Source organism: Hyaena hyaena, unplaced genomic scaffold (genome assembly GCF_003009895.1).
Source record: "Hyaena hyaena isolate Hyena2069 unplaced genomic scaffold, ASM300989v1 scaffold_315, whole genome shotgun sequence".
NCBI lineage: Eukaryota > Metazoa > Chordata > Mammalia > Carnivora > Hyaenidae > Hyaena > Hyaena hyaena.
Genome location: NW_024080948.1, coordinates 863,789 through 884,083, shown reverse-complemented (window position 1 = coordinate 884,083; position 20,295 = coordinate 863,789). Strand labels below are relative to the sequence as shown.

The 20,295-nt window shown below is 35.1% G+C and overlaps 1 protein-coding gene across 3 annotated transcripts in view; it reads left to right on the top strand.

The window, feature by feature from the left end:
- Positions 1 to 20,295, top strand: part of ITCH (itchy E3 ubiquitin protein ligase) — a 139,836-nt gene that overhangs the window by 99,948 nt on the left and 19,593 nt on the right. For all 3 annotated transcript variants that reach the window (XM_039248704.1, XM_039248705.1, XM_039248706.1), the window contains exons 13-20: positions 2,523 to 2,607; positions 6,632 to 6,760; positions 13,058 to 13,130; positions 13,913 to 13,984; positions 17,426 to 17,514; positions 19,224 to 19,383; positions 19,617 to 19,750; positions 20,070 to 20,210. In XM_039248704.1, coding sequence (XP_039104635.1) covers positions 2,523 to 2,607; positions 6,632 to 6,760; positions 13,058 to 13,130; positions 13,913 to 13,984; positions 17,426 to 17,514; positions 19,224 to 19,383; positions 19,617 to 19,750; positions 20,070 to 20,210 — 883 coding nt within the window. The remainder of the gene's footprint in view (positions 1 to 2,522; positions 2,608 to 6,631; positions 6,761 to 13,057; positions 13,131 to 13,912; positions 13,985 to 17,425; positions 17,515 to 19,223; positions 19,384 to 19,616; positions 19,751 to 20,069; positions 20,211 to 20,295) is intronic.

Here is a 20,295-nt window from a genome sequence, read left to right as displayed (position 1 = left end):
GGCCAGTATTAATATTCACAGTGTATCACAAGATGCAGAATCCCATTTTTCTGTATATTATGCATACTTGGAGTTCTGTTTCCATTTTACGTTCAAATGATGTAGAAAGTACCTGAGATGTAAGGATGGGGTTCATGATGCTCATCAGCATACCCCTTCTAACCTCACATATCACTCTACTCAAAATCATGAAATTAGTGCTGGAGATATAGTTAAAAGTTACCAAATACTAACTTGACATAGCTATATAATTTGGTCTAAGACTTGTCCTGCAATAGCTTGCTTAGAAAACAATTCAAAGAACCTAAATGTTACTTGAAAAATAGATACCAATTTTTCAAACCATATAAAATAAAAAAGTGGCTTTATCAGCTTGGAATTAACCTTAAAATTTTGTTTGAAATTGTTAATATTTAGAGACTGTTTTTTTAATGTTGGAATCCATTCTATATTCTTTATTACTTCACTTAATTTATTTTGAGATATCTAAGAAAATTTGGGTACAGGAATTATCCTTTGATGAAGAATTAATTTGTAATAGAGAAGTCAGTAGTTGAAAACAGCAGAACTTAAAATTTTTTAAATTATTTGAATATTAAAAAAGAAAATGATATCCATATGTCTTCTAAGCCCTAATGAGAAAGCTCAGGGATACAAGGGAAATTTTATAGAATGGGATAAGAAAACAAGAAGAACCTTAAGTAAAGCAAGAAGCAGACAGGGAAGGAAGTAGCAGTTTCAAAGCCAGTACATTAAAGAACTGAGCTCACTGTTCAGCCTTTGTGTAAAAAGTTACTCTAGATATTTAGGATTTGGAGACTGAGTGCATAAAAAACAGGATATATTTTGGAACACTGCCTTGCCGGAGGCTGAGCCCGCTCCGACAGGTCCAGGGGTCCCTGAAGGATGGACGGTGTCGGCGAAAGAGAAAGAGAGTGAGAGATGCCCTGGAGATTCTTTCTGATCACCAGGCAGGCATCTCTGTCCTGTGGGTTTTTGTATCTTTATTTAAAGGTTCAGCAACAAGATGAAGTCATAGAAAGGAATTTCTTACAATGGGAGGCCTTTTGTTATAACAATAGTAGAATTATTCTGACCAAGGAAATAACAGAATGTTCTTAGTAAAAAACAGGATAACATATAGGTCAAATTGTATATAGATAAGTTAGGAGTATTTTGTCTGGCTCTCAAGAGGATGAATGTTTGTGAATTGGTTTGTTTGTGAAGACTAACATGGGGGCCCTGAATGGGTCAATCTTTTGCCCCTGGGTTATGTTTTAGCTACTTTTATCTATCCTCATCCCAGCTGCCAGTGTAAGAGAGGGTGTTTGTGGAAAGTAGGCCTTGAGGGACTGTTATGTTTCACCAATTAGCAAAGATATATGTGGTAACTGTGTTTTGCTCTTAACCCCAAAACAGGCCCTTGGTTTCAGGGCCAGGCTCAATTTTAATTCTTGTGTTCTTAACCCCCTAAGTCTCGGATCTGCAAGGCCCATAGGAAGAGCCTTTTGACAATCACCCATAGAGCTTTCATCCAAAAAATCTTTTGTAAAGGCAGGAATATGCTTTTCCTTATGAAGTATCTGTATTCAGAATATGGGTCTGATATGGAATATTTTGAGGCCTGGTCAATACCAGTAGGCTTATATCCAACATGAGCCAATAGTAGCAGAAGGAGATACCAGTTTTCATTTCTCATGGGAGGAGCTACAAACATTGTCACTTCCTTGCTGTGACTGCCATCCAGAGAGGCCGGTGCAGCTCCCGGCACGGTCTTCCCTAGTTGAATAATGCCTAGCATATAACAAAGTAACAAGTTATGTCCCCCAGCCATTATTATTTTAAGAAATGAGTTGATGTGGTATGCAAAAAATCCCTGAATAGAAACCTCAGTTTCCATTCTGTCACTGCCACTTAATCCTGAGATTTAAGGCAGATCATTTAACCTGTCCAGGTTTCCTTATCTTCCAGATAAACTGAAACCATCTACTCCTGGGACTGTTAAGGATAAAATGAGATCATGTATGAAAAGTTAAAATGTTAATTATTCTTGCTACCTTTGGTTGGATTGAACAAAAAAGTCCTGGGGGCAGGACATTGTGAATTAAATCTATTTAGCTTCTAGACTGTGATGATATTTTTATAACTCCAGCAAATATATGAATTTCATGGTGAAAGAATAAATTAAACATTTAAAGTAGTGATTTTAAAACTACAGGAGCCCCTGGGTGGCTTAGTCAGTTAAGTGTCCAACTTTTGGTTTCAGCTCAAGTCATGATCTCACAGTTTATGAGTTTGAGCCTCATGTCTAGCTCTGTGCTGAGTGTGGAGGCTTCTTGGGATCCTCTCTGCCCCTTCCCTACTTGTGTAATCTCTCTCTCAAAATAAATAAGCATTAAAAAAATGTTTTTAACTACAAAATCAATGCAATGACAAATGGGCAAATTCAGCACATTTTATTTTAGTTTGTAGAAGAAGACTATGCCATCTCTAACGCTTTGCTTATTTTTTTTTCTTTTAAGAGAAGAGAACAGACAGCAATGGTAGAGTATATTTTGTCAACCACAACACTCGTATTACACAATGGGAGGACCCCAGAAGTCAAGGGTAAGAACTTTCAGTACTAGTATATAGATAACCTCTTAAATATTATATCCTATTTTTGGGGCGCCTGGGTGGCTCAGTCAGTTAATAAGCGTCTGACTTCAGCTTAGGTCATGATCTCGCAGTTCGTGGGTTCGAGCCGCATGTCGGGCTCTGTGCTGACAGCTAGCTCAGAACCTGGAGCCTGTTTCAGATTCTGTGTCTCCCTCTCTCTCTGACCCTCCCCTGCTCACACTGTCTCTCTCTCTCTCTCTCTCTCTCAGAAATAAATAAAACATTTAAAAAAATATATCCTATTTTAGACTCAGTTATGGGAAGTATCAAGTTACATGGTCTTTCCTCAAAGTCCTTAAACATTACTCACCCATACTTTAGAAAAAATTGTATGATTTCACATAATGAATATGACTTTCTTGAGAGTAGGGGAAAGATCTCTTTGGTATATATAAATATACTGTGTATTCAAGGATTCTTATTTATTATTAGTAAGACTAGTAATTCTAAAGCAGGGTTTTGCAACCTGGGATTACCAGACAGAATTCAGGGAATATGTGACTTAGGGGGAATAAGTACAGATTCAGTTTTACTAACCTTTACCTGAAATTTAGTGTTTCCTTTTGTTATGATTATAAGCTATAACCCTAGTAGAATTAGCATTGCCTAGAATTTTGCTGTCAGTAGAAATCCTAAGTTTTTAATATCATGTTGTGGTTGTTAGAGTTATCTGAAAATACTGTTTTCATAAATAATGACAGGAACTTGCTAGTCAGTATATTAGCGAAGAGACCCAACTTGTTATTGCAAGTTTGTCTTTTTTTAATTGAAATATAGTTGACATAAAATACTCAGGTGTAGAACATAGTGACTTAACATTTATATACATTATGAAATTATCACAATAAAGCTCATTACCCTCTGTCACCATACAAAGTTATTATGACATTACTGATTATACTCCCCTTGCTATACTTTACATCCCTGTGACTTATTTATTTTATAACTGGAAGTTTGTATCTCAAAGATGAATTTCTTTTTAAAGTTTCGGTAACTGTGTATATACTTTTTTCTTTGTAACATTATGTAATAGTATATGTATTAGTTTGCTAGAGCTGCCCTAACAAATGACCACAAATTAAATGGCTTAAACATAGAAATTAGTCTCATAGTCCAGGAAGCAGGGTGTAGGCAGGACTTTCCTCCCTCTGAAGGCACTAGAGAAGGATTTGTTCCAGCCCTTTCTCCTAGTTTCTGGTAGTTTGATTTATGGCAGCACAGCTGCAGTTTTCACATAGCATTCTTCAGGTCTACATGTCTCAGTGTCCAAATTTCTTTTATAAGGACACCAGCCATATTGGATTAATGGCCCACTGTACTCTTAATATGATCTTAATTATGTTTTTCAATGTCCCTGTTTCATAAGGTCACATTCTGAAGTACTGAGGATTTGTACTTTAATGTAGGAATTTGCAGGTGGACACAATCAGCTCATAATAAAATCTAATAATGTGCATTTATCAGACCACCTGAGGGTTCCACTCTGCAAGGAATGGAAGTTCTATAAATGGAACTTCTGTAAAGTTAGAAAGCAGTCTCCAGACTGCTGTCACTTCAGACCAACTGGGTACGAATTCAGGGGTTCCACTTTCAGATTTGATCACTCACTTGAGAGACTAGAACTCACTGAAGCTTGTTATCTATTTCTGGATACTAACAAATCAACATTTTTTTATGTTGTTACAATATTTAACTTAAAGATTTAAATTTCCCAAAAGGAAGAATTAAGAATTTTAAAGGTAACATTTTAAATTGCTCTTTAAAATTCTCTCTTGAAGGACAAAATAGACCATGTAACCTTTCTGTAATTTGCTACCATTTTTTTGTTCTACCTTGGTGGACCTTTAAAGTTTTAGAACTAGAGTGAGAATCATATTTTAATAAATAATACAAATGACCCAGTTCTATCCAATTTTGTCTTCAAGACAATTTGTTACTGTGTCTATCTTGCAAATATAATTCTAACAAATAAGTGTTACCTTTAAAAAATTCTTGGTAGTTTATTTTATCTGACATTCAGTTCTGTGAATAAAGAGAAATGTTCTTAACCCTTTGATAGTTTACAAAATACTGTTCTAGAGAGTGGTTCTCAGCCTTTTGTTTTTCTAAAGTACACTCAATGAAAATGACAATCCTGCAGCATTAGTGGCTGTCTAAAACCAGTCAATTTAAATGCCTCCAACCCCTCCCTTTCTTCCTTTCTGATGTGAACTTGGACATTTCTAGTTTTTTCTCTTTCACTAAACCCACCAGGTAAGAAAGTTGAAGCTATAGAATAGAGAAAAATGAACTAGCAAACCTAGGTAAAACTTGGAACACTTATTACACCTAACTAGCTAAAAAGACTGGTGAGCATTAGGATGGAATACACAAACACAAACAGCAAAGGAAGTGTTCAATAGTTCCCTGCCCATTCTACTGGAATACTTAAATTTCTTTCAATGTTTATTTTTGAGAGAGAGCATGAGCAGGAGATGGGCAGAGAGAGAGAGAGAGGGAGACACAGAATCTGAGGCAGGTGCCAAGCTCTCAGCTGTCAGCACAGAGCCCAATGTGGGGCTCAAACCCACGAACCATGAAATCATGACCTGAGCTGAAATTGGATGTTTAACCAACTGAGCCACCCAGGCACCCCTAGTGTATATATTTTAAAATGTAAAAATTTCTGGGGTGTCTAGGTGGCTCGGTTGGGTGTCTGACTCTTGATTTCTGCTCAAGTCATCATCCCAGGGTCATGGGATCAAGCCCTGCATCAAGCTTCATGATGAGGGTAGAGCCTCCTTGGGATCTCTATCTCCTACTACCCTTCTCCCCTACTCATGTGCCCACTCCTCTAAAAAATAAAAAATAAAAATGTAAAAATTTCTTAGGTTCACTAGTAAGGAGTTTTGAATACTTAATGCTAATGCCTCAATTATTTTAATATATAACAAATAAAAATTCACTGTTGCCTTATTGTCTAGCTTCTGTTTTAAAACTCATGTGGTATTTGCAGGGTGGGAAGTTGTTGCCAGACACACAAGCTGAAAAAGTTGATAAATGCTGTGCTAGCAGTATGAAGGAAGTGCTTTGAGAGACCCAAAGATAATGATTAATATATAGTAACTCATAGTTAACAATTTGAAGGCTTACTATGTGCCAAGCCGTTTTACTTGTATTGTCTCATTTATTCCTCTTACAGTCTTATGACATAGACATTCTTAACAAACTGAAGTTTAGGCAGATTAAGCAAAGTCTAAAGATCGGCATCAAGGAAGTGGTTAGAAATACTTAACAGTTGAGTTGCCTTAACAGAGGACTAATTAAGATATTCTGAACAAGGGGAAAGGCTTCACTTGGAGGTATGACAGACAATGTCTTGTTTAGGGAAATGGTGAGTAGCACTACACTGAAATCACAGGGTTTGTGGAAGGGAGTTGGAGGTAGAATGCAGGGTTAAACCTGAAATGGAATGTTGAGGGCAGAATGAGTGCCAGTTGTTGGAATTCAGGGCTCATTGCTAGTGGTAAACAATGGATATAGCTATAACTTGAAGGAGAGAACTAATTTGATTGGATCTCTGTTTTAGTATTCTATCAGGAATATGAAGTATATGTAGGACCAGAATGAGACTAGAGGCAGGAAAACCAGTTTGGTGTCTGTTTTGAAAGCTTAGAAAAGAGATGAATTATGCCGAGGTAAGATGTTCTTGGGATTGAAAACAGTAATGAATTATGAGGCTTCGAAAGCAGAATGGGTAGAACTTGTTTATCAAAAGATGTTTAGGTGACTTATTAGAATATAGGCTAACTAGATAGGTGAAAACTGACATGCTTGTAGGATACCTAGATAGAGAGGTCTAGTAAACAATGGAGAACACTGGACTAAATGATCTAAATGATGCTCCATTTAAGGGTAATTTTTGTTTGGTGTACTTTGGGAAACAAACCGCTCTTCAACATTTTTTATTTGTATTTTTTCCTATATTTTGTAGTCAATTAAATGAAAAGCCCTTACCTGAAGGCTGGGAAATGAGATTCACAGTAGATGGAATTCCATATTTTGTGGACCACAATAGAAGAACAACTACCTATATTGATCCCCGCACTGGAAAATCTGCTCTGTAAGTTTTCTACACATTGTAGATTAAAAGTGAAACTGATTCCTGAGATTTTATTGTAAAGATCTGAATTAGCAAGGAATACAAATCTTACTGTTTCTTGAGTTGGTTTGCACATAGATGATTGTCCACTAAATATTTTGTATTATCATCCTCTTGAATATTTTCTCCTAGAGACCTTTTATATTTGTTATCTGTTCACACAGCACTAAAAACACTATTTAGAAATTGTCAGTACAGTACTGCTCACCAATTAATCCCTGATATCTGATGCCTGCTTTCTTTCATTTCCATTACTTCTGCCTTAAAAGTTCCTGTTATTCTGTATCTCCCTCTCTCTCTAACCCTCCCTTGCATATACTGGCACGCTCTCTCTCTCTCTCAGAAATAAATTTTTAAAACAAAGTTCCTGTTACTTATTTTCTTTTCCTTTTTTGAAAAGTAACTTTGTGTTTTGTTCTGCTTAATGTATTTGTTTAAGGTGTTTTTTTGTGTGTGGGTGGCAAAGTACATTCACGTTGTTGCACAACCATCAACACCATCCATTTCCAGAACATTTTATCATCCCATACTGGAACTCTGTACCCATTATACCATAACTTTCCAGTCTCCTTTGTTCCTTAGCCCCTGATAACTACTGTTATACTTTCTGTCTCTTTGAATTTGACTACTCCTATAAATGGAATCATAGGGTATATGTGCTTTGTGACTGACTTGTTTCACTTAGTATTGTCTCTGGGGTTCATCTGCCTTATATTTTGTATCAGAATTTCACTCCTTTTTAATGCAGAATAATATTTTATTATATGTGTATACCACATTTTATTTATACATCTGTTCATGGACTTTTGAGTTGTTTCCATCTTTTAACTAATATGAGTAAAGCATCAGTGAATGTGAGTGTACATATATCTGTTCAGGTTTTTGCTTTCACTTCTTTTCTGTGTATATTCAGAAGTGGAATTACTGGGTCAATGGTAATTCTGGTTTTTGGGTTTTTTTGAGGCACTTCCAGACTGTTTTCTAAAATGGGTTGCGCCATTTTGCATTGCCACCAAAAGTGCACACAGGTTCCAGTTTTTCCACATCCACACCAGCAGTTGTTACTTCCTGTTTGTTTGATTTTTAAAAATGTCAACTTCAGGGAATATGCAGTAGCTCATGTGCTTATTGACCATAGATTTATGTATCATCTTTAAAGAAATGTCTGTTCAGCTTCTTTGCCCATATTTTGAATCTGGTTGTTTGTTTTTTATTGTTGAATTTTAAAAGTTCTTTTATTCTGGATATTAATCCCTTGTCAGATATGTCATTTGCAAATATTTTCCCTGTTCTGTGCATTCACTGAAGTTTTAGCTCTTAGGTATAGGTTTTGGGTCCCCTTTTAGTTAATTTTTATAAATGGTGTTAGGAAAGGGTCTAACTTCCATTTTTAGCAAGTGGATATCCAATTTTCCCAGCACCATTTGTTGAAAAGACCATCTTTTTTTCCCTGTTGAATAGTTTTGGCACCCTTTTAAAAAATCTTTTGACCATGTATATGCAAAGGGTTGTTTCTGGACTTTCTATTCCGTTGGTCAATATGTCTTTTTCCTAGTACCATACTGTTTTGATTACTGTAGGTTTTACTAAATTTTGAACTCATCCAGATTCTTTTTTAAGATTGCTTTGGCTTTTCAGGATCCCTTGAGATTTCATATGATTTTAGGATGATTTTTCTATTGTTACAAAAAATGTCACTGGGATTTTGATAGAGATTGCATTGAATTTGTAGTTCTCTTTGGTTTGTTTTGACATCTTAACGGTAGTGCATCTTCTAAGTCATGAATATAGGATGTCTTTACATTTATTTGTCTTCTTTAATTTCTTTCACCAATATTTTTGTAGTTTTTCAGTGTACAATTCTTTTACCTCCTAGGTTTAGTTTATTCATGAGTGGAGATTTTTTTTATGCTATTTGTAAATGAAATTGTTTTCTTTTTTTTTGTTTTGTTTTGTTTTGTTTTTAATGTTTTATTTATTTCTGGGAGAGAGAGAGACAGCGTGAGCAGGGGAGGGCCAGAGAGAGAGGGTGCCACAGACTGAAACAGTCTTCAGGCTCTGAGCTGACAGTCAGCACAGAGCCCAACGCGGGGCTCGAACCCACAAACCGCGAGATAATGACCTAAGTGAAAGTCGGACGCTTAACCGACTAAGCCACCCAGGCGCCCCAATGAAATTGTTTTCTTAACTTTCTTTGCAGATTATTAATTGTTAGTGTATAGAAATGCAACTGATATTTGTGTTGTTTTATATTCTGCTTTGCTGAATGTACTTATTAGTTCTAATAATTTTTTGTCTGGAATCTAGGATTTTCTTAATATAAGATTATATAATCTTCAAACAAAAATAATTTTTACTTCTTTCTTTTCAATTTGGATTTTTTTGTTTCTTTTTCTTGCCTAATTGCTCTGGCTAGAACTTATAATATTATGTTGAATAGAAGGGAAAACAGCCATCCTTGCCTTGTTCCTGACCTTTGAGGAAAAGCTTCCATTTGATGTCAGCTGTGAGGTTTTCATATATGGCCCTTATAGTTTTTGTTTTTTACCATAAAAGGATGTTAATTTTGTCAAATGGTTTTTGGAGGGTTTTTTGCCTTGAGATTATATGTGGGTTTGTTTTTTTTTTTTAATTTTTGTTACTAATGTATGGTGTATAAGATTGATTTTTCACATGTTGGACTGTCCCTGCATCCCAAGATTAATCCCACGTGGTCAAAGTGATTAAAATATTAATCCTTTTAATATACTGGTGAATTCAACTTGGTAATATTTTGTTGAAGACTCTTTTACATCAGTGTTTGTAAGAAATACTGGTCAGTAGTTTCCTTGTAGTGTCTCTGGGCACAGTTGGCCTCTCATTACTTCTTAATTTTATAATTTCTGCTTATTACAAACCTTCATGTTTAAAGCAAAACCTAGAAATCCAGGCCAATTAGGTATTAATGAAATTGGAATTTATTTAGATATGTTAAATAAATAATAGATACTTTTATATCATTCATTTTTAGTTTCAGTTAAGTTTGGGTACACAAAACAGAAAACCATAAACCATAGTGTTTTATTTATGACAGAAATATATTTCTTTCCATCAGTAAGCACATTTAATAACCCATGGCTCAATGAAGTCATGAGAAATTATAAAACATTGTACTTGATGATAATAAAGACACAACATATCACAATTTATGGAGTTTAACAAAAATCATCCTCAGAGGAAAATGTATTGCTTTATATACGTTAGATTATAAATAAAAAAGGTATAAAATCAGTGATCACTGCTTTCACTTTAAAAATCTAGAAACATGGGGCGCCTGGGTGGCTTAGTTGGTTAAGCGTCCGACTTTCGCTTAGGTCACGATCTCGCGGTTCATGGGTTCGAGCCCCGCATCGGGCTCTGTGCTCTCAGCTACCTCAGAGCCTGGAGCCTGTTTCAGATTCTGTGTCTCCCTCTCTCTCTGACCCTCCCCTGCTCATGCTGTCTCTCTCTCCTAGAAATAAATAAAACACTGGAAAAAAAATTTTTTTAAATAAATAAAAATCTAGAAACAAAAATTAAGCCCCAAATAAGCACAAGAAAGGAAATGAGCATAATGAAATGAAAATGAAATAGTAGAGAAGTCAGAGTTACAAGTTGGATCTTGGAGAAAATTAATAATCAATAATCAATAATCCCAGGATGCCTGGGTGGCTCGGTTGGTTGGGCATCCAACCCTCAGTTTCTGCTCAGTCCATGATCTCATGGTTCATGAGTTCAAGCCACATGTTCAGGATCTGTACTGACAGAGAGTCTGCTTGGGATTCTCTCTCCCTGTCTCTCTCTGCTCCTCTCCTACTCACTCTCTCAAAATAAATAAAAAACTTTAAAAAATAATGTCAGTAACCCCTAGTAAACCTGAGGAGGAAAAAAACCACAAATTACTAACATACTATACACACATTGAAAGATAACAAAGTGTGTACTTGAACAACTTTATCCCAAGATGTTAGATATTTTAGGACAAATGGACAAATTCCTGGAAAGATACAAGTTACCAAAATGGACACAAGACATAATAGTAAATCTCATTAACCCTATATCTAGTAAAGAAATTGAATTCATAATTAAACAGTTTCCCACAAAGAAAAGTCTGAGCTAGATGGCTTCCACTGGTAAATTTTATTAAAACTATGAGTAATAAATTATATCAATCTATTCAAATTCTTTCATAAAATATAAGTGATTGGAACAGTTCCCAACTCACTTTATGAGGCTCCTATTAGTCCTGATGGCAAAATCAAGCAAGTATAAAACATTACTGGCTAATATTTCTGTGAACATTGGTATAAAAATCTTTAACAAAAAAATGGCAAATTAAATCCAGCAAGCTATAAAAAGGATATTATACTATCATCATATCAAGTTTATTGCAGGATAGCAAGATTGGTTTAATATACAAAAATCAATCAATGCAATTAACTACATAAACAGATTAAAAGAGAAAAATCATCATTTCAAGAAAGCACTTGAGAAAATAAAATGTCAGTTTATGGTAAACTGTCAGCTGCCTTGGAAACTTTAATACATTATCTTAATGATGAAATACCCCTTAAGAGCAAGAGTAAGACAATATCTATTGTCACTACTTCTTTTATCATTGAATTGGTAGTCCTATGAATTAAGAGAAAGAAATACAAGATAGATTGGGGGGCACCTGGGTGACTTACTCATTTAAGCATCCAACTTGATTTTGGCTCAGGGCATGATCCTCACAGGATTGAGCCTGGTGTGTGGAGCCTGCTTGGGATTCTTCCACCCCCCCCCCCCCCCCAAAATACATAGGTAAACATTTTTTTAATAATTATTTTTTAAAGTTTATTTATTTTGAGAGAGAGTACACGTGTGGGCAGGGTTGGAGCAGAGAGAGAGAATCCCAAGCAGGCTCCACACTGCCAGTGCAGAGCCTAATGTGGGGCCTGAGATCATGAGATCATGACCTGAGCTGAAATCAAGAGTCCAATGCCTTACCAACTAAGCCACACAGGAGCACCATAAAAGTAAGTACTTTTTTAAAAAAAAGATATACAGAGGGTGCCTGGGTAGCTCAGTCGGTTAAGCATCTGACTTTGGCTCAGGTCATGATCTCACAGTTGGTGAGTTTGAGCTCCGCGTTGGGCTCTGTGCTGACAGCTCAAAGCCTGGAGCCTGCTTTGGATTCTGTGTCTCCCTCTCTCTTTCTCTTCCTCCCCTATTCACACTCTGCCCCCATCTCTTTTGAAAATAAATAAACATTAAAAATTTTTTTAAGATATATAGATTGGAAAGGAAGAAGTAAGGCTATTTTTTTTATAGAAATAATATAACTGTTTACATAGAAAATCATAGGGAATCTAGAAAATAAACTAGTAGAACTAGTGAGTTTAATAGTGTTGCTGGATACAAAGTCAATAGACAAACTCAGTTGTTGTTTTTTAAGATTTTATTTTTAAGTAATGTTACACCTAGCATGGGGCTTGAACTAACAACCCCAAGATCAAGAGTCACATGCTTTACCAACTGAGCCATCAGGCACCCCTGTAATCAACTATTTCTACATTGAACCTTTAGAAACTGAAATTAAAAGAACTCCAGGGCTTGCTTGGAAGCCCCATGGTGTCATTAGTGATCTAGGCTTCTTTCTGTTATACCATTCTACATCATGGGTTCTTTTCTCAAGGTAACCTCATAATGTGTGATAGCTGCTAAAAACTTCATAGCAGCTATCATAGTCATACTCCAGGCTGAAATATGGAGGAAGAACAAACTGGAATGAGAAAAAAATCCCTTTCCAGCTATCTTTGCTCTCTTTAAAAGAGCCTTCCTGGAAGTCCTATATAACATTTACAGTTATTTGGCCCTGGTTAAGTCACACAACCACTGTGGGAAATGTGTCTTTATTCTAGGTTAACAGTTTGCCCAAGTAGATACCAGGAGTCTCATTTAAGGATAAAGGAAAGAATGGATTTGAAGATAAGCAACATTCCCAGATAGAACCTCCTTTACTTAGTCCTGTTGGATTTCTCTCTAAATAAAAGAAAATCCCACAACAATGTCTTTAAAAAGATCTAAATTTCTGTCTCTTACTTAAAACTAGTCCTAGGAAATCTTATTTTTAAGGTGGTGTTAAAAAGTATGCTGTGCTACAGTATTTTAATATTTGACTATGTACTGAAGGAGTATGGTATTTTGCTTTCCTTCAATATATTATCTTACAAGCTGCTATATATGTCATATTAACAGAGACAATGGACCACAGATAGCCTACGTACGGGACTTCAAGGCAAAGGTTCAGTATTTCCGGTTCTGGTGTCAGGTTAGTTTCAAGACTTTTCTGTACTCCCTTTTCTTTGTTATGTTGCTAATATTACACAGTGATTGTGAAAATAACTTCTAGAAGAACTGAGAAAATGGGAAGCGTTGGAATCTCTCTTCTCTATTTTTAGGGCAAAGAAATAGATTCATCAGATCACTTGTGGCTTCTGTTGTCCAGAAGAATAAATTTAAAACAGTTTGAATAAAAAAACTGCTACTCTTCTTTCAGTACCAGTAATTTTCAGATGGCAGAAATCTTCAAACAAATGAGTTAAAACATTTTGTGATGTATAGATTGTAACCATCCCCTTTCATATTTAACGTTTGTTACCTATACATCATTACATTCTGAGTATTTTTCCTGGATATGGTCAATTATTTCTGATATATAAATGAATAATTGCTGAATTTTTAATTATTTCTTTATGGGTTCTAAATCAAATTAATGTACTAGTAAAGTGTTATTATAATGAGTATTTTTAAACTTCAAACTTGTAATTAACAGGGCCCATGCAAGCAAGAATAATATAAATTAGCTTTTTGAAAATAAAGATTTGACTTATTAAGCACTTCGTATGAGATCTTGTTTTTTTATATATTAAATGATCTTAATTAGCATGAATGCTCACAAATGCATGATTAAACATTATTGAAACAAATTCATATTCATAGTCTACTTATTTCTGTAAGCAAAGATAAAAAATAAATAAAACTTTACCCTTTTAGTTTTTCGATAGGCCATTTTAATGGTGAAAGTTGATTTAAGTCATTCTTATGTTTCAGCAACTGGCGATGCCACAGCACATAAAGATTACAGTGACAAGAAAAACATTATTTGAAGATTCCTTTCAGCAGGTACTGTTTTATATCCACTTGATGATTTGCCCCATGGCTGCCAGCCCAGAGCCACTTTTGATTCCAAGTCTAAACAGTTGGAAATTTTTGAATTGGAGTCCTTAAATTAAGTATTGCCAGCTGTGTTAGTACTTAAGATTTTGGAACATATAAATAGTTTCGTATGTGTATATGTCTTGTACTTTTGAAATATCAGAATAATTTCAAGTGGTGAGTTTCGGGTCTTTATTTCTAAGCTATGTGTTTGATTTGAAATAGATATTTGAGGGCGCCTGGGTGGCTCAGTCTGTTAAGCATCCAACTTCAACTCGGGTCATGATCTTATGGTTTGTGGGTTCGGGTCCCACGTCCGGCTCTGTGCTGGCAGCTCAGAGCCTGGAGCCTGCTTTGGATTCTGTGTCTCCCTTGCTCTCTGCCCCACCCACACTCACACTCTCTCTCTTAAAAAAAAAATAAAATAAAATAAAAAAAAAAAAGAAATAGATATTTGAGTAAGAAAATAGGCTTTTTGGTAGACAAAAGTCTGGAAATATCCATATGAACATTATTAGATGGGTAGAAAGGAAGAAGAGAGAAGACTTTGTTTTTATATTTGTATGTTACTTACATTTTTACAATAAGCATTTGTTATTCATAATTTAAAAACGATTTTTATATAGGAAAGAAATTGGTCTGTGGTTATAATACCAAAATAAAAAATATTTTTCAGAAGTAGTCAACAAACTTTTTTATTGCCCTCATAACCCAAGTTAATTTACTCTTACCTTTATTTTGCAACTTAACACCAACTGCAAATAAATGTTAAGTGATTTGGTTGTAAGGAAGATTAAAATGACCAATGAAAAACTATCTTAAAATGCAAACATCTATTTAGTCCCTATTTTATGGCCAGATATGGACATGATTTTTTTAAATGTTTATTTATTTATTTATTTATTTATTTATTTATTTATTTATTTATTTTGAGGAGAGAGAGAGAGAGAACAAGCTAGTGAGCACAAGTAGGGGAGGGGTAGAGAGACAGATTCCCAAGCAGTCTCTATGCTGTCAGTGCAGAACACAAAGCAGGGCTCAAACTCACAAACCATGAGATTATGACCTGAACCAAAATCCAGAGTCAGACGCTTAACCAACTGAGCCACCCAGGCACTCCTGGACATGATTTTTTATTATCAAGCCTCTGTGATAATTGTGGTACTTACAGCTTAAAAATGAATGCAGAAGGAAAAGAAATTATCTGAGATGGTTGACAGATTGGCTGAGATACCTGGCTACTTGGTTTTAGAAACAGTCATGTACATTTCCTAATAGAACCTCAATAATTAACATTGAAGGGCAAAGCCAATTGGCATCCTCCTAAGTAGGAGCAGATAACTTTTTAGTATCAGAGCTTGACTAAGAGCAATTAGAGAATTATGAGTGATTCCCTTGATCTCCAGGGCCATTCCCCACCCTAGTCATTATCTACTTCTGATTTTCATATTCATGACAACTGTGTAGTCAATCTCTGGTGGGCTAGTTTCTTAGAATATAACTTACTGTTGTAGTGCTGAAAAGATACAAAACATCTTTAAATGTTTTAAATGATTAAATATCTCTTTATTTTTTGACTTTGAAACCTAAAGACTTTGGCAGAATGACAGACCAGATGGTACTAAAACAGTTGTTTAAAATTGTCACTATAGGAACACCTAGGTGGCTCAGTCGGTTAAGCATCCAACTTTTGATTTCAGTTCAGGTCATGATCTCATGGTACATGAGTTTGAGCTCCACACAGTGCTCTGCACTGACAGTGTGTGGAGCCTCCTTGGGATTCTCTCTCCCTCTCTCTCTGCCCCTCTGCTGCTCATGTTCTGTCTCTCAAAATAAATAAACATTTAAAAATAAAATTGTCACCCTAAATTTGATATCCATCAAATAAATGTGAAATAAAAACTTATGAGAAAAATTTGATTGCTTTGGAAGAATGACAAATCTGATAGCAAGAGTAGCATCAAAGTTTCTTCCTAAGTGGTAGATAAAGTTGTTTTGCAGTAGTGTTTTTGCTCATGGGGGAAATTGCAGGAGGAAAAAAACAATTTTTAATATTAGGCATTTATTAAAGGTTATTAGTTAAAGGTAATTTTTCCAGGGAACAGCAAATCTTCAGGTATCAGACACAGGACAAAAAGAACAACCAGAATTTCCAGGGGAACAGTCTTAGATTTGGGAGAATGGCAAGAGAGATCAGTAACAGCCATAGGTTTGGGGGAACAGCCATAGGGACAAGGAATAGCCAGAGGGAGCTAGAAGCAAACAAACCAATGAAAACAAATGTTTTAACCTTTAATATCTCTCATTTGCATTGCTAACTTATACTATTTGTATACTATACTATTTGTAGAATATTTGTCCTAAGCATTGAAGTTTTTGTTACATCTGTGGGTTTTTTTAGTGGGATATGAATTCATGTAAGTAATGTATATGTTTTGTGGGAATTGAGCCCTGACATAAGCAGGTTACTAACTGAGCCTCTCTGGATATTTAAATGTGAGAGTTTATTCTACTTTCATAAAATAGAGGCATTAAATCCACTTCTTTTTGTCTAGGTCTGGTCACTTTTCTTCTAAGAGTAATACTTGTAATGTTCTGTTGGCCCAATTTTAGTCAAGTAATTACATAATTTTCAAAGGAAAAACCCAAATGATCTATCTACTTATTATATTGCAATAATGATGCTGCCTTTCAAACATGAAGATGATCTTATTAACCACTATAGTAGGACACAAAATTTGAGTATTTTTCCAGGTATTTACAGGTTTCCATTTCTACTGAGAATGAGTTTCCAAAGTTAACTATATTCTTTCTTCAGCCACTGGTTTTCATTTCCAGGTTAGCCAATTGCTAATATGTATACCTTTTGGCTATACAACAAACCCAAAGTTAATCAAACCAAGCCTTTTCCCACTCAGATGACCTAACAAAGGACAATGTCCATGGTTATTCTGCTCTAAACAAGTGAAAGAAGCAACTTTATAAGTTAAAAGTGAGATTATTTAGGGGCACCTGGGTGGCTCAGTCAGTTAAGCGTCTGACTTTGGCTCAGGTCAAGACCTTGCAGTCCGTGGGTTTGAGCCCCACATGGGGCTCTCTGCTGACAACTCAGAGCTTGGAGCCTGCTTCAGATTCTGTGTCTCCCTCTCTCTTTGCCTCTCTCCTGCTTGCACATGCGCTCATGATCTGTATCTAGAAAGTATATTAAAGTATAGAGGTGTATAATATATAAAACATTACAAACTTCAATGTATTTTCTGTATATAGGGTATTGACTAGACCACAAACATCCTTCTATGTCGTGGGGAATTTAAGTTACCTTGAATGAAGAACATTTCAAACCTGGAAGTGGTCAAATGGTGTTTCAACGACTGCTTTTACCAATTCTTTTACTTTACTGTTTTGTAGATAATGAGCTTCAATCCCCAAGATCTGCGAAGACGTTTGTGGGTGATTTTTCCAGGAGAAGAAGGTTTAGATTATGGAGGTGTAGCAAGGTAGTGATAATATGAATACTCAGAACTTAGTTCCTTTCTTCCAAAGGTATCATTACACTTTGCTTGCAAGTATTTTCTCAATCTTATATTTCAGGAAAATGAAATGTAGCAAAGTATTGTACCTTTATTATGCTGTAGCTACAGAATTTCAGCAAACCCTAATTCAGCACTTTCTAAGGTACTGTTAGTTGACTTCCCCCACATCATTCACTTTAATCCTCAGGATAACCCTGAAAGATAGAATTTTAGAGGTAATAATGAAGTTTAGAGACTCACCTAAGGCATTTAACTAAGCTGTAGAGCCTGGATGTAAGCTTCCAATCATCAAACTAGAAGCCAGTGTTCAGTCTACCCATTTTGTGTCTCTTCCACAGAGCATACAAAGCCCTATAGGGATCAGGTTATTTTCCCCATCACAGATTACCGATACAGATCCTCAATTTCCACCTGAGATTAATATATCTGTTTTAAGATACAGAGAGCTGTGTAAAATAGTTGAAATTTTAAATTCAGCTTTCTTAATATTGGAGCTTCTAATCAAACCCTAGAAGATTGACTCAAGTAAGAAATTCCTTTGGTTGTTCTATAACAATCTAGCACATCAGGTCAAATATTTCCATAGCAGTGGCAATGTGGAAAGCAAGGACTTTGAAGTCAAAATTGGATTTGAATCCTTTTTTTGCACTCAGTAGTACAACCTAGGGCAAATATGTTCATTGTAAAATGAGAATAGTCATATCTACTTTTCTAGGATTATTGTAAAAAGCAGAAATAGTGTTTATTAATGGCTTAGTTCAGACCCTCTTTTTTGTTTGCTCACTAAATGATCGCTACATTTTAGTAGTTCTTATTTATGTGGTAAAGTTCACATTTCAAAGTGTGTGAAGTAATCACTGGGAAATAATAAATGACTAGAAACATTTAATTTTGTACAAGTTAAAGCTAATTCAGGAGGAGGGCACTCATTTAAAATTTCTTAATTAGAAAATCAAATAGTGTTAATAAATAGAAGTAGCATTATCAGAGGCCATGAACTTTCCTACAGGAAAAGAAATTTCAGACACACCTGTATTGTCCCAAATTGATTATGCCTACTGTTCTATTAGGCCCATCCATGTTACATAGTCACTATAATCTTATGTTAACATTGTTTTTTCACAACACTTGAATTAGAGCTTCTCAGAGCATTTTTCTAATGAATGCGTGTCTTGAATTAAGTGTTTTATTGTCTCTGTGAAATTGGAAGTTTTTCCATATTTATCTCACATTTAGAGAGCAGTGGCACTTGATGAGGAGCACCATGAGGCTTAGGAACAGGTCGGAGTACAATGGGTACTGCTTCAGCTACATGGGTTAATAGTGAATTTTAAACTTGCCTCTGTATAGTATTTCATTGATTCTAAGACTTTCATATTTAATGTCTCTGACATTAGTTGTGTATCACAATTAAAATTAGAAAAAATTTTAGTGGTTCATCAAGTAGTGATGTCTTTTGAGTCGATGATGTCTTAGATTCTTTGAAATATAATAATAGGCAGTGTGTAAATATCCTTTCTATAAAATAGAGGTTTGAACTGAAGCAGTAAAAATCAACAAGAAATTAGGAAACTGTCGCCAACTGAGGAATGTAGATTCCTGAGAACTTTGTAGCTCTGCTCTTTTGATTTGTTGGCATGGTTTTTTCACCCTAAATTTTCTTTTGTTTTCAGAGAGTGGTTCTTTCTTTTGTCACACGAGGTGTTGAACCCCATGTATTGCCTGTTTGAATATGCAGGGAAGGATAACTACTGCTTGCAGATTAATCCTGCTTCTTATATCAATCCAGATCACCTGAAATATTTTCGTTTTATTGGCAGGTTTATTGCCATGGTAAGTACAGATAGAGAACTGTGTTTACTTTGCTAATTCAACAATACTAAAGCATTATTTCTTTAACTTTCTCATTTGAAGTTTTCTCATCACTAAGACATTTTAAAGATTAGTTTGTTATATTTGCCCTTTTCCCAAAATATGCCCTAATAGATGACAGGGGAGCTTTAAGTGAAGAATTAATTTAACATTCTATTATAAATTATCATAAATGGTATTTTCTTCTTATATAGGCTTTGTTCCATGGGAAATTCATAGACACAGGTTTTTCTTTGCCATTCTATAAGCGTATATTGAACAAACCAGTTGGACTCAAGGATTTAGAATCTATTGATCCAGAATTTTACAATTCTCTCATCTGGGTTAAGTAAGTTTGTTTCCATTTAATTTATCAAAATAGAGTCTATAGCTTTCATTATAGTGTTGGTAACTTAAACTGTAAGCTTGTAATTGGTTTATTGAATTTAAATGATCTGTATTAGACTTGTCTCATTATTCGGTGTGATAAATTTTGCAGAATATACCCAAGATCTTGGGCAAAAATATGATTTAGAGCATAATCTTTCTAGTTTTCTTATTATTTTGCTGGTGTAGTTTTATAGTGATTATCGAACACATTCCTTTACTTAAATACTTTTTACATGATTGAATTAGTATAACAAATAGTGTTAATCTCATTTGTGCAGAGAAAACAATATTGAGGAATGTGGTTTGGAAATGTACTTCTCTGTCGATAAAGAAATTTTAGGTGAAATCAAGAGTCATGATTTGAAACCTAATGGTGGCAATATTCTTGTGACAGAAGAAAATAAAGAAGAATATATCAGGTGAGAGAGAATGTTCCTTTTGACATAATTTAGCCTGTCTATTGGGCTACAGCACATTGATAATTGCCTAGTGGTAATGAGTGGA